The sequence below is a fragment of the Equus asinus genome, chromosome X (genome assembly GCF_041296235.1).
Source record: "Equus asinus isolate D_3611 breed Donkey chromosome X, EquAss-T2T_v2, whole genome shotgun sequence".
NCBI classification, from domain to species: Eukaryota; Metazoa; Chordata; class Mammalia; order Perissodactyla; family Equidae; genus Equus; species Equus asinus.
In genome coordinates this window covers 45,611,850-45,626,465 of record NC_091820.1, presented here as the reverse complement: position 1 = coordinate 45,626,465, position 14,616 = coordinate 45,611,850, and the positions used below count along the sequence as shown (strand labels likewise).

Below are 14,616 nucleotides of genomic sequence, written 5' to 3'. Positions count from 1 at the left end.
GGCAAACTTTTTCTGTAAAGGGCCAGAGAGTAAATATTTTAGGCTGTATGGTCTCTGCTGCAACTACTTAATGATGCCATCACAGCTGGAAGCAGCCATAGACAATATGTAAATGAATGGGTGTGACTGTGTTCCAATAAAACTTTATTTACAAAAACAGGTGAAGGGCAGGACTTGGCCCCTAAAACTAGGCCTGTAGTTTACTGACCTCTGCTCTAGCCTAATATGTTGATTTGCAGATGAGGTTCAAAGAGCTGAAAGCTTACATGGCTTGTAAGTGGCAGAGGTGAGGCTAGATCACAGGTCTGATGATTAACATTTTAAAGGCTAATTTATTCAACTTACGTTAAAACTTCTATTTTTTTCAAATCTGAACATAAAGGTTGCAAAATAGCATGGTGCCATCTATGGAGTGGATATTTTAAACATTCACCATTCTGACTACCTCATTAACACATACATATATTAATAATTATAAATAACTAATATGTATTAAATACCAAGATATTATGCTAAGAGCTTTATAGAAAATATCTCAAATTCCCCCAATTGTTCTGAGTTAGGTAGACATTATTATCTACTATTATCAAAATCGTGAAGAAATTTGCCCCAGCTTGTACTAGCAGGTGGCATGGCCCGGCTACAAACCCAGGTAGCCTGACTCTAGAACTGGTGCTCTCCACTCTGAACTATCTCCTAAGGGGACCACCAAAGGATAGGTTAGAAGTCATTTTCTATAAGAGTTTGAAACCAATTCAATTGTTCATGTATTTAAAAAGTAGCTTTCATCCTTGGGATCATAAATAATTTTATTTCAATGGAGAAACAGATTCAAAGTCAGCCTGCCTGCAAGGGGATTTGAGAGGGGAAATAGTTACTTGTATGCTACTGTCTGCAAAGCCAGATCCTGGGCGTACTTGTCCTATGGTATTGTGGGGACCTAGCTCCAGGTCCACGTTAGCCACAGCACAGCCAACTATAAAATGCAGGAATATGTTAATGTAAAAATGTAAAAGAAAACAGTGGAGTCCACTTTTAATGCCAGGGCAGGGTGAGAAGCACAATTCTAACAAACTGGCTAAAAGAGGTGAGGGACTATCACTTTAGTTCAGATCCTATTCTGCCGGGTGATTTAGCACTCGCCTTTGACAGTCACCACTTAGGAGTTCACTAGGGACTCGTACCGTTTCTTGTTGAATAATTCTTTGAAGGTGTCTTCTCATGATGACTGATCCAAGGAATCTCTCAAGCGGAGAACAAAGGTAACTACCTGCCAGGCCAGGCACAAGGCCTGGTGTGGGAGAGGGCAGCAACAAAATGTTCAAGGCACTGTGAGTGAGGATGGTAGGTATGGAGGCCGCCCAGGAGCGCTGAGGTAGTTTACGAGGCGGAGGCATGTTTGTTGGCATCGTTTGGGAACCTTTGGGGAAGGAAAACATGTCATTTAATTTACAAAAACATACTATTTCACTGTTCTCTGTTTTGCTTTTATTACTAATCTTTGATATTCTAAAGCAATCCATACTGTTTTAGTTACTCCTTGTGGTTTACCAATCGTGTATCAGCTTCCTGTTAGCAAAAGTAGTCACACTCACTCTCCTCCCTGTAGCCAGGTCCCCTGCAATGTGACTCTGCAGCAACTCCTTCAAGGGGTGGAATCTGTTTCTCTACCTGGAATCCAGGCTGGCCCTGCAACTTGCTGTGGCCTACAGAATGTGGTGGAAGTGACATGGTGACAGCTGCAAGGCTAGGCGTCCATTTACTTTCTTGGAACCCTGTCCAGCCACCAGTGAACAAATCTGTGATCAAGTATGAGACCACCTTAGACCAGTCAGGCCCTAGACAACCCAGGAGCTGACTGCAGATGCAAGAGTGAGTCCAGCAGAGCCTGGAGGAACTGCCCAGCTGGGCTCAGCCCAAATTGCTAACCTGCAGAATGGTGAGCTAGTATATGATTGTTGTTTGAAGCTACTAAAACTCACGCAGCAAAAGCTAACTAATATATTTGTCCAATTCTTCTCTTCTGTGTTAACTTGCATAACCTTGTCAGTTAACTTGAGGTATCTTTTCAGGTCTAGTACTATAGCTAAGTTAGTAGTCATAACAGAGGTACGGGGACACGGGGACTCACCTCAGAAGACTTCTGGAGGAGACATTTCTCTTTCTTACATTTTGCCTGACTTTGCAAATTAACTATTATTACAACCAATTTACTAAATGGATAAAGTTTAAGTTATTAAGCATCCCCATTCAACAAATAGGTCATGGCTTTCAAATGTGAGGATGGAATAAAATAGGTCGTTTGTTGGTTATACTAAAAGCAAACATAAAAAAGTTGATGACACTCACTTGTTCCAGCTCGAGGGGAATGAGAAGCATCTGGAACTGGAGAATGTAGTGATGGGTTGGCTGGTGACATTCCAGGCATGCGTGTTGCTGGTGAGGGGCCAGACACTTGAGGAGACCCCGGCCAGTTCCCTGCTCGTCCACTTGGTGACACCATAGTGTATGGAGAACTAGGGTCCAGGGTTCCTGTAAACATGTAAACAAATTATTTTCAAAACCTGTATTTTAAAAACTGAAAAATATTCAAATGCTTACACCTTACATGGTGATAATTTTATTTTTTCTTTCAATAAGATATTTCACTAAGGCATAATGTTTAACATGGCAGATATGAATCTCTATTTTATGTAGTTTATGTACTTTTTAACCTGCTACAAAAATTAGAAAAATTGAAAAAGACTGAGAAAGGATAACATTTGCCTTCACACAAGCTTCAACACACGTAATATGTGACAATCCACTTTATGCTATATAATAACCTACTATAAGCATGAAAATATTAAGCAAAAAAGTCTCAAAGCTCCTTTAAAGGCAGAAATCTTCTATTTTTAAACTAACTCTGACAAATTATGTTTTCATTCTAGTCAGAAAAAGCTGAGGAGAGGGAAATTTTCCATTTTCTTTATTTAGTAAAGGCTACACTGACTAAGAAATGAACCAAGAATCAAGTTTTCAAAGAGGCAACTTTCTGAACAATTTGATATTTAAATTTCATCCTGCAGATACCTTTAACATATTATTTATACCCCTTTGTAACCAAATGACAAACTGAGAAAATACTTCCACCATATATCAGAGTAAATGGTCCTTACTTAGAAGTCTTACAAATTGGTAAGAAAAAACACAAGAACACAGGCAAAGGATATAAACTGGCAGGCATAAAATAAGAAATACCGAAGACTAATGAAAATAAAAAAAAGGTTCAACTTCACTAATAATCAAAGAGATGCACATTGAACAATAAGATACCATTTTTCACCTATCAAAATGACCATCATTTTTAAATGCTTTTGAAAAATCATAATACCCCATGTTGGCAATGATGCAGGAAAACATTCTCGTATGATGCTAGAGGAAATTGATACAGCCTTTCAGGTGAGCAATTTGCAATATGCTTCAAAAGCTTTAGAATTTCTCAAACCCTCTGAGACAGCAATTCCACTTCTAGGAACTTACCTAAGGAAATAACCATGTGAGCAGACATGACACCATTTTTAGTTGTGAAGAAATGGAAACATTTTAAACGTATAATAATGAGAGAGCAGTTAAATTCTGGTATGCCCAGACAAGGGAATACCATGAAGCCATTTAGTATGACGATATAGAATTATTACTGACAGAAATGGTCCCACAAATATTCATAGTAAAGAGTAAGATCATAGATGCTACAGAGCTCTAAAACCGAGGAAGCTCTTTATGTTCTGATCTGGCATGGTATTCATGATTTATTAAGTGAAAAAACGCACTGAACACTGTGTGAGGGATGCTGCCGTGTGTGTAAGACGGGGAAAAACACTAACATGTATTTGCTTGTGTACGCATAAAACACCTCTGCAAGAACGCATGAGAAATAAACAGCACTAAATGCCTCTGAGAAGAGGAACTAGGTGGTTGGTGGAACTGAGAGAAAACACTTCACTGGCTATCTCGTCTATTCTTTATCTATTTGAACCAATGCAAAATAGAATTTTTGAGTTAAAAATTCAAGTCTCAAAACAATACATATAGTAGAGTACCAATTTTTTTTTGGGGGGGTGGCATCCGAGGGGGAGACAAGCAGACAGGTAAAGAGCAAGCGAGAGCAACAGAGATGTGAGCAGGCAGGCAAGCAGGGGGTGCGTGACAAAAAGAGCAAGACAGTGAGGGGGAGAGAGAGAGCAAGTTCAAAGCAGACACACTGTTAGATCTCTGCACGGTGGGATTTGGAAAAAATTATCTTCTTTTGCTATTTCCCCAATAAACAAGTGCTAATTCTGCAATAAAATAATTTAACAAAAACTACTTTCACGTTAAACTCTTATGCTATAGCGATTTCCATGTATGGACTCACCATGTGGACTAGCAAAACTGGCCCCTGGTCCTATTGAGATTCCATGCGAGGATGGGGGAGGAGTTGGAACAAAGGACGCTGGTGATGGGGCTCTCAAAGCCCCACTGGGGGAGCTGGCGGCATGCAGATTTCCTAATAAAGGAAAATAATTATAGATGATCTTGCAGGACATATACTATGTCCTGTCCAAGGACCCCAAGTTAAGACTCTCTACAGACTAAAGAAACAAGTAGTAAAGCTCCCATAAATAGCACAAGGAAAAGCTGGAACAATTTCATTATGGAAAAAAAGAGAGATCAATTCCATGGGGCCCACACTCTAGCTCTTGTATTGACTGATTTATCCAGTGTCCTTTTTAATTCACTCATTCAACAAGCAGGCATGAACATCAATTTCATGCCAAGCGTTGTTGTAGGCATTGGGGATGCAGCAGTTAATAAGAGACAGAAATCCCTGCCCTTGTGGAGCTTACATACTAGTAGAATGAGAAAGACAAATATATGTCAGGTTGTAATAAGTGCTATGGAGAAAAACAGGGCAAGGTAAGGGGACAATATCATGTAGCGGTGGGGGTGGGTGCTGTTCTTTTATATAAAGCAACCAGAGAAGACCTCTCTAAGAAGGGGACATGTGAGCTGAGACACGAAGAAGGTGAAGGGTAAGGCATGAGGGTATCCAGGAGATAAGATATTCCAGGCAAACAGAAGAGCTGGTGCCAACGCCCCAAAGGGAGCAGCAGTTATAAATAACGGGGAGGCCAGTGTGGCTGGAACAGCGTGAGCAAGGGGGGATGGGAGGAGATTAGGTCAGAGAGGTCGGGAGGAGGGCCCCAGATCACACAGGGACTTGTAGGCCACACTAAGGACTCAGGGTTTACCCTGAATGAGATAGGAATCCACTGCAGAGTTTGAAGCAGAGGAGTCTTGAACTGACTTCTGTTCTAGAAAGATCACTCTAGCTGCTGTGTGAAAAACAGCCTATGGGGTGGGGGACGGGGCAGGGAAACCAGTTAGAGGCAACTGCAATAAACCAGGTAAGAAATGGTTAGTGACGTGGGCAAGGGTGAAGGTTGATGGGGTGAAAAGTGTTTAGATTCTGGATGAATTCTGGAGACAGAGCTGACAGTATCTGGTAACTGAATGTGTGTGTGAAAGAAAGGAGTTCTCCATGACTCTAACAGCTTTGGCCCAAGTAGCTAGAAGGAAGAAGCTGCCATTTCCTGAGATGGGGTGTCTGACAGGAGCAGCACAGGGCAGGGTCGGGGGGTTAGTTCTGGCCATGCTGAGTTTCAGATGCCGACTAGACATCTACTTGGAAATGCTGAACAGATAGCTGGAAAAGAACAGGACTCGAGTTCAGGGGAGAGGCCTAGATGGGAGATATGAAAAACTGGGAGACATGAGCTTAAAGATGGTATTTAGCCACAGGACTAGCTTTAATTTAGGATTATGAAAGGGGGACCTATGGCTACCAAAACTATGGATAAATGCATTATTAAAATACTTGATACATTACCGTAACTATCCTCAATATCAGCAGGTTGCAAATTCTCTAGCACATAAGAGAATTTCACATTTTTTTATGTTCTCCAATACCTAATGCAGTGCCTTATATTCAATAAATATGTTAATCAATTTGATTAACCTTTAAGTGTTATATTTACATATTTAGCCGTGTGACCTGGACAAGTGACTCTCCATGCCTCAGTTTTCCTCATCCCTCTATAAAATGGGGATAATAATAGGACCTACACCACGAGCTTGCTGTGGGGATTAAATGAGCAAAGTGCTTACAACAGGGCGTGGCACACAGTAAGCACTATATACCTGTCTGCTATTGTAATTCTTTCAAAATAATTATTTCTCCTTCCTTCTGTGCCAAACCAGTCTCAACTCATAGCCTAGAAACACACTCCCCTTGGGTTCTATAACCCTGTTTCTCCTGTTTTCCTCCGTGCTCCCTCGCAGCTCCTTCTCAGGCTCCAACAGCACTGACTGCTGGCACTCCTCAGGGGATGGGCTCACCCACCCACTCGGGCTTCAGTGACCTTCAATGACATGGTAGCAACTTCCAAGTCTTCACCTGTGGTCCAGCCATCTGATGAGCAGGTAAGGGATTATCTACCCAAGAAATCTGATACCCATCTTCCTTGCCAGATAAGCTCTAGCGCAGGGCTGGTGTCTGGCTCACTGCTGAATCCCCAGCACCGTGCAGCACTCGCCACAGAGCAAGTGCTTAAGAGACACCAATGAATTGTTCAGTTAAAAGGAGAAATTTGGCATTCTCAAGAAATTCTACAATGCACTTCAGGGGGCCGCCAACAGAACCATTTTGTTTGGACAAAGCAGGCTGTGCACTGCCCAACTCTGGGGGCAGGGCACCATTCACATATAGCAGGGCTCGGCAAATGTTTTCTGCCAGGAGTCGTTGCAGCCGGAAAGCAGCCACAGACACTACACAAATGGGTGTGGCTATGTTCCAATGAAACTATTTACAAAAACAGGTGGTGGGTAGGACTTGGCCCCCAAGCCTTAATATGTCAACCTCTGACACAGATCATGTTGTGAGTAGCTCTTGGAGTTGTGCCATGAGTCTGGCTCCAGGTGACAACTCCTCCACTTAATTCAAACCTTTTAAAGTGCTCCTGAATCAGGAACACAGATTTCACAACCCTGCCATAATGAATGACTGGCAAATATCTAGCCAGAGACTAGAAAAGGAGTTGTGTCTGAAGTCTAAGGCCAAATGTGTAGTGCTTCTCAGTGGGTGTACTTTGGTTTTGAAGTTGAACACGACAAGAGAATAAGTGATATCTTACCTGGAGACTGTGTGTGCATCATAGAGGGAGACTGGTTAACTGTGCTGTGATAAGACGTAGGGGGCGAAGTAAGAGGATAAGCACCTGATGATCCTGGCTGTTTTGGAAATGGCTGAAAAGAAGAAAATTAAATGTTGGTAAAATAGCCAACCACATATGGTATGATGTGGCTTTCCCTAATAAATAGCTACAGAGTTAACATTTACACACTTCATTGGTTACCAAATAGAAACTGTGAGGTATGAAAATGCCTCATCAATATACAATCAAAATATACATCAAAATATCCATCAATAACACAAGTTTTTAAAAACACCCTTACTTTCAAAATGTTTTAAAAATAGCAATATCCTCATTCCTGACCTTGCAATACCATTGTTTATATCCCTCAAGATGTTTATTGCTCATTTTATCTACCTATCACTAATTTAGCTATATCACTTATCTACCATTTCATTGATTCTAAGGTAATTTCCCCCCACATTTTAACATCTCTGAAATCAGGGTGTGTCTTTCAATTCATGGCATGTCATAGTTTAACTGGCAGTGTTGTTTCTGGCAGTACATAAAAAATAGTGCATCTTACATTTGGTGGAGTTTTAGAGTCAATGAAATATGGTAGTTCAACCTGACCTCTACTCACCTTCTACTTACCCTCATTTCCAGTAATGAAAAACCTAGGACAATGTAATCCTTCCTAGTCTATTTTTTAAAATTGAAGTACAAATCACATAAACTGCATAAATCTTAAATGTACAGTCTGATGAATTATTACAAATGTAACTGCCAAATAGATCAAGATACTGAAGAACATTACCAGAACCCCAGAGGCCTCCCTCATACATCTTCCAAGTATTATCACCTCCCCAAAGGTAAGTACCATTCTGATTTCCATCACTCAAGCTTGGTTTTGCCTGTTTTTATAGTTCATATTAATACTGAACGTACTCATTAGTGTCTGGCTTCTTTTGTTTAACATCATGTTAGTAAAATTCATCATGTTGTTGCGTGTAGCAACAGTTTGTTTTTTCATTTCTGTAAAGTATTCCATTGTATGAACATACCCCAATTTATTCACTCATTCTACTGTTGCTGGATATTTGGGTGGTTTATAATTTTTTTGACAAATAACGTTGCTATGAACATTCTTGGTTTTACTGATGCATTTCTGTTGTGTATACACATAAGAGTAGAATTATTAAATCATATGCATGAATAATGTTCAGCTTTAGCATTCTGGAATACTGCTAAATACCACTGCAAGGTAGTTGTACCATTTTACGCACTCTTCAGTAGCAAATCAGAGTTTCAGTTGCTCCTAATACCAAAATGTTGACAAGGATTATCAATTTTTTTCTTAGAGCCATTTCTGTGGGTATGGAATATTATCTCACTGTGGTTTTAATTTGTATTTCTGTGATGCTAAATGATGTTGAACACCTTTTTTGTGCTTACTGCCATTTGGACACCCTCTTTTGTGATCACCTGACATCATTTTAAGAGCATGTGTCTGAGGTTAATGCTATTTCCGGTATGGTTAACGCCATTTCTGGTACTATTCACTCGCCATCACCGGAATCCTTATCTCCCTCCGTCACTATTTTTTCATATGGATTTCCTCGGTATCTTAGGCCCACCAACAATCTCCTTGCCTTTCAACAAAGAAGCCCAGACACGCGTAGAACCTGTTAACTACACAAATGCGATACCATTTGGAATTTCAGCTACACATCACCTGTTGCTGGGGTGGTGGCTGGAGTTGTGAGATTAAAGAATCCATCATATCTCCTCCTATAGGAGAAGGAGGATTATCATCCTCATTTACAGACCTTCTTCGAGCATCCTGATTGCTGTCAACAAACATATTCAGGAATGTCTATGGATATAAACAGGTAAGATTTAGATTATTTTACCTAACTTTAATATGATATTTTTAATCATTTAGAATGTTTTAATAGAAACAAACATATTATGTCCATCTCTGAAATATGTTTGACACATGACCACTATTATTAGGACAACCTGGAGAGATATTGATAATTTTGAAGGAAGGGAGGAAATTGAGGAAAACAGTTAACCACCACAACAAAAATAATATCTAAGTTAAAAAATCCTGCCAACTAAGAAGTACTGTGTAAGCAAAATGCTGAAGAAAGAAGTACACCCTGGCACCTCCTAACACCAGGTCAAGACATTTTCTTATTAACTTCTGAACTAGAAAGGGGGAAAAAAATGAAAAGTTGTATGCTGGCCATACATATAACTTAAATGACTTGGAAAATTTCCTATTGAGTGAGAGTTCTCACTTTTAAGCTAGAAAATATTACAGAGGAAAACTGAATAAAGAAACTAAGCCACTTTTTCACTTTTTATCTTACATGACTTAATCTTGAACCATCAAGAATGGGAGGCTTGTTTTATAGAATATGTCATCAAAATTAAGCAAGGCTACCAGAGTTGGTGTCTTAAGCACAGATTTTCTGGCTTTTAATACTCTCCACCTTCCCAATCTTCAAAACTATAGACCATAAGCTTATCTGACTCACTAGAAAGCTTTTAAAAGTAGAGAGCCTGATTTCTAATTAAAGGTGATGGATTCACAACACACATTTCATTTTCTCCCAATAACCCACTGAAACACCCAAAAAAATTTTTTTCAAAGCAGTAAGTCACAAAGATAAAAAGAATGGGAGAAGAGAAAAATAGCAGTAAATTCTGGAGGCTGCAGAGCAGATGGCTGAGTGGTAACTGAACTATCCAACGTGAGGAAATTGTATCCTAAGCAAGCAGTGGGGAAAGCCAAGAAGCAAAGCTATTTCCGTCTCTATCTCCAAGACGTGCAGGAACTGGCAGCACCAGACACCTCTGGAAATAGGGATGAAGGTGGGACCAAAAACAGAAGGATTGGGTGGAAGTCTCTTTAATTAAGAGAGCCTCCGAGAGCCTCTGTTACTTCCAGAGTTAGGCTGACCTCTACCACCCTGGCAGACTCGAGAATAATTGAGAGAAGGGGTACCATATTAAAAATGGAGATTAAAGTTTACAATCTGAATGGTGAGAATACTCGTTTCCTTCTCTTATTTGACTTGCCCCAAATTGGGAGCCAGATGCACACCATCTATGCAGAGACTTGGAAACTCTTCTCTTTGTGCTCACAGCAGCCCAACAAAAAGACCTAATGCTACTGACTTTGGGAGTTACCCAAAGAAATGGCCCCAGCAGATCATCCTGCGGTGAAGACCAGTCAACAAATCTCACCTTTAAATAAGAGCAGAAAGTTAAGAGTCACTTATATAAAAGAGAGAAAAAAGCAAGGTGGATGAAATGGAGATTATGCAGGAATCAAAGAGATAAGAGAAGACATTGTAGCCATATAGAACAGGATGGCATAAAATGAACATTTAGAAACAAATAAAAAAGCCTTGGAAAATTTTTAAAAGATGGTCCAAAAAGAGTTGGCAGAAATAAAAAACAGAAGGAGTGGAAGGAAAAAATGAGGAAATCTCCTAGAAACAAAGAGATAAAAAACAGAAAAGATAAGAAAATTAGAGGATAAGTCCAAGATGCCCAACATCAGAATAGTAGGGCTAACAGAGCTAACAGAGAAGAAAAAGGAGAAGAATTAAGAAACAATGCAAGGAAATTCCCCAGAGCAAAAGGATGTAAGTTTCCACACTGAAGGAGCCCACTTTCTCACATAAGGTTCAAGAAGTGGAACAGGATTAAACATCTCAATGGTCACAACGGAAGCTAGAAAACAATGCAGCAGTGCCTTCAAAATGATTGCAGCCTAGAATTCTACATCTAGCCACTCTTTCAATTAGATGAGGGTAAACTAGTAAAGACGCTTTCAGACATACAAGGTCTCAAATTAACCTCCCATGTACTCTCCCACAAAGCTATGTAGGAAGTATTCCACCAAAACAACAGAATAAACCAAGAAAAAGACATGCGGTCCAAGTCACAGGGCATGCAACACAGGAGAGAAGTGAAGGAACTGCTGCTTCACCATCCTTCTGCAGATTCCTAAGTCAAAATTGTGCAAAAGGTCTAGAGTGTTGCCATTCCAGATTGGAGGTCAGAGGACTATGGAAGACACTTCTTCAAGATGGAACTGAGAAGGTATGTGATATGTGAATGTACTGAGGGAAGAATTACACACGTGGGAGAGACTTTAAGCTTGAGTTAGTGATAAGTATGGAGAAAGCTAAGCAGGAAAAAAAAGGTAAATTAATAATTCCCAGGAAAATAAAATGTTGATCAAGAAAGGAAAAGTAATCATAGTAAGCCTGGTAGAATAGTATTTACATATTCATGAGAATTAAATTCTCATCTTCCATTGTGAGACTCATATAATACCCTCAACTCAGAGGTCAACAAACAGCAATGTAAGCATGCTACTAAGAAATAAGGATGTAAATAGCCAGAAAATCAGCTATATAGAGTTGAAAACAGAGCAGGAAAATGGAAAGAGTGGGTTGCAGGGGACTTATTTTCAAAACAAGCCATTTGAAACTATTTGACTCAAAATTATAAGCACATACAATTGAGCTATTATACCAGAATCTCCAGGGATTGTGGCCCAGGACCCAACATTTTAAAAAAGCATCATAGTTGAATTGATAATCAAACTTTCTTGATAATCAATGATAAAGACTACTTTTAAAGTCCCTTAAAGTTCCAAATAGCAAACAGGACTCTCTTCAGTATTTTCCACCTTACTCATCACAGGGTAAGAACATAAACGAAGGGATCTTTTCTCATCTCATACACATAGGCACAGCACTTGATCAGAACTTCTAGCTTCTTCAGAAGGAAGTTGCAGAGATGATGAATTAACACAGCTACTTATTAAATTTAAACAGGAATTTGTTGCTTTTCCCCATTATTTTCTCCTCAAAGGAGTTCTTTCAGAGATCATATTTATGCTTACTCATGTTATAACACTAAAGTCTGTTACCTTTAGTCCTGGTGCGGGATAAAAACCTTCAACTAACTTGCTATTATCAAAAAGACTATAGGCACCATCCCGTATTGCCACAACGCCTCGACTCCGGCAGTATATATCAATGCAATACATGTTCCTGAAGGCCAGCCTGATGTGCGTGGACGACTGTGGCAGAATGGAGAAGCACTGGTAGGCAGTGTTGGTTCTCTGGGTCAAGCCCAACATCGGCACAGTGGGGAGTTTGTTGATGGCATTTAATGGAGCTTGAGTATCAAACAATACCTATATGGAACAAACACAGTGAGAGCGGCCGGTTTCTGTACAAATGCTAAAACCTCACAATTTTCCACGTATAACAGTCACAAACGAGACAATGTCCTTCTGGCACATTCCCTAAAGCTTTCCCTTGAAGAGAATGCAAACTAGATCGCTGTGTCCACTTTGAATCAAAGAAAATTCTCCAAAAAAGAGTGCAAGATATAAAACACAAAGGCTCTCATCCTCGTCATTAAAGACAAGAACACGAGTTTTTAAGGAGTTTTACATGAGACAGGAGCACTGACCGAGACTTATTTTTAAACAGAAAATAAACTTAATTACCTGTAATAACTGAACCACATTTGGTGTTTTGTTGAACATTTCTTGAAGCTGATGGAGAATGGTATTGTGACAGTTACTGCAACCTGAGTTTGGGCCAACAGTTCCCAAAGAAATGTGAAATTTCTGATGTATAGAATTCCATTGGATACTAATCTAAATCAAAGAGATTACATGTTTCAGAAACTCAGAACATAACAGATTCAAGTAGAAGAAAAAAATAATGTTTAAACAGTAAAGTAAAATGTCAAAGATCTAAACGAGGTCTTTTCTGAAAGCAACTAATAAGGCTGGACTCTGCAAACTCTAGATATGCTGTTACTATGGACCAGTACATTCTAGTAAGTAAAACAGAGAAGATGCTAAAGACAAAATTTTGATTAAACTTTATTTGAAAATTATCATTGGTGTTTCTTATTTTTCATTTTTCTCTTGAACTGAAGAGTTACTCTCTTGGTGAGCACTGTCACAAAGGGAAAGGAAGCTGCCCCCAACACAGACACCTTCAGTTAATAGATTTTAAAACAGCTGAGTCATTTCTCTTTCTGAGGAAGATTCGCCCTGAGCTAACATCTGTGCCGATCTTCCTATTTTGCATTTGGGACACCTCCACAGCATGGCCAACAAGTGGAGTCAGTTCACAGCCGGGACCTGAACCTGCAAACCCAGGCCACAGAAGCAGAGCACATGGAACTTTAACCACTCGGCCCTGGCCGGCCCCTTGAGTAATTTCTGATATAACTTGATGTGGAAGAGTCCAGAGAGAAGCCAGGGGGCTGAATTTTTATACGAAATTTCTAGGGCTTTACATATGGGGTAGAGGAAAAATAAGGAACCATGGATTGTGGGGAATACCTTTAAGATTAAGACAGGACCAAGCAATGTTAATAATCATGTAACCAAAAGCATAGATATATCATACTGTCCATCATACATGATCTTCAGTACAGCAATTACATTGCTAAATAAGCAGATGTGAAATCAGTGAAAAAACAAATACAAACACCAAAAATATGTTAGACCCCATCAAAGAGGGTACTGTTTTTGTTTTCAATTTTAAAGAGTTAAGCATTATAGTATACAATATTTATATTGACAAAGTATTCAAAATTTACTATTTTATCCCTAATTTTTACTTGATCCTTTAATTATTTCAAGGCAGTTTTCATAATTTGTGAATTCTTTATTTTTAAAAGATTTATGCGAGGAATTACAGTTTAAATTAATTCATAGACTTACTGAGCTTCCCTTGGTGGTTCCATAACACAAGATAAGTTTTCGGTAATTATAAACACGAACTTCTGAGAAAATATTTAGATGAGCAGGTATATCTAAACAGAAAGGAAAAAAGGAGATTAAAATTATACATGCAGAATTTTAAAATATATATTTGAAAAAGAGGACACTTTGGTAATACTATATGCCTAGATAGAAAGGTCTCTAAATACGTGCTTTAGAAAGATAGATAGCAGGCTTTCATTTCTAAAAAAGGGGGCCAGAGCAGGGGTGGGGAGATTTGTCTCTGTGAATTGTTTTCTTCATTTGTACAATGTGGAAGAATAAAATACCCTACCTCACAGGGTGATTGTGAGGATTAAATGAGTTAACACAAGCACTGTGTTTATTACATTGTATGGCACATAGTAAATTCTCAATAAGTACTGACTAGTATTATAATATGGCATACCAATGTATAAAAATTTCTGGATTTAAGAAACTTAACAGTGATTGTCTCTGGGGGAAGGAAATGGAAGTTTAAGGTAAAGGGAAACTTATTTTTCATTAGATATACTTTTTTTTTTTTTTTTGCTGAGGAAGATTTGCCCTGAGCTAACATGCATGCCAACCTTCCGCTAT

The 14,616-nt window shown here is 39.2% G+C and overlaps 1 protein-coding gene across 3 annotated transcripts in view; it reads right to left on the bottom strand.

Moving 5' to 3' along the window:
* The window catches only part of MED14 (mediator complex subunit 14), a 64,250-nt gene that overhangs the window by 8,469 nt on the left and 41,165 nt on the right, over positions 1-14,616 (bottom strand). For 2 of the 3 annotated variants that reach the window (XM_044763010.2, XM_070502651.1), the window contains exons 19-26: positions 13,999-14,090; positions 12,763-12,915; positions 12,175-12,444; positions 8,950-9,090; positions 7,215-7,326; positions 4,397-4,528; positions 2,350-2,532; positions 1,185-1,420 (exon numbers count right to left, since the gene is read on the bottom strand). In XM_044763010.2, coding sequence (XP_044618945.1) covers positions 1,185-1,420; positions 2,350-2,532; positions 4,397-4,528; positions 7,215-7,326; positions 8,950-9,090; positions 12,175-12,444; positions 12,763-12,915; positions 13,999-14,090 — 1,319 coding nt within the window. The remainder of the gene's footprint in view (positions 1-1,184; positions 1,421-2,349; positions 2,533-4,396; positions 4,529-7,214; positions 7,327-8,949; positions 9,091-12,174; positions 12,445-12,762; positions 12,916-13,998; positions 14,091-14,616) is intronic. The other variant, XM_044763011.2, reaches the window with a different exon arrangement.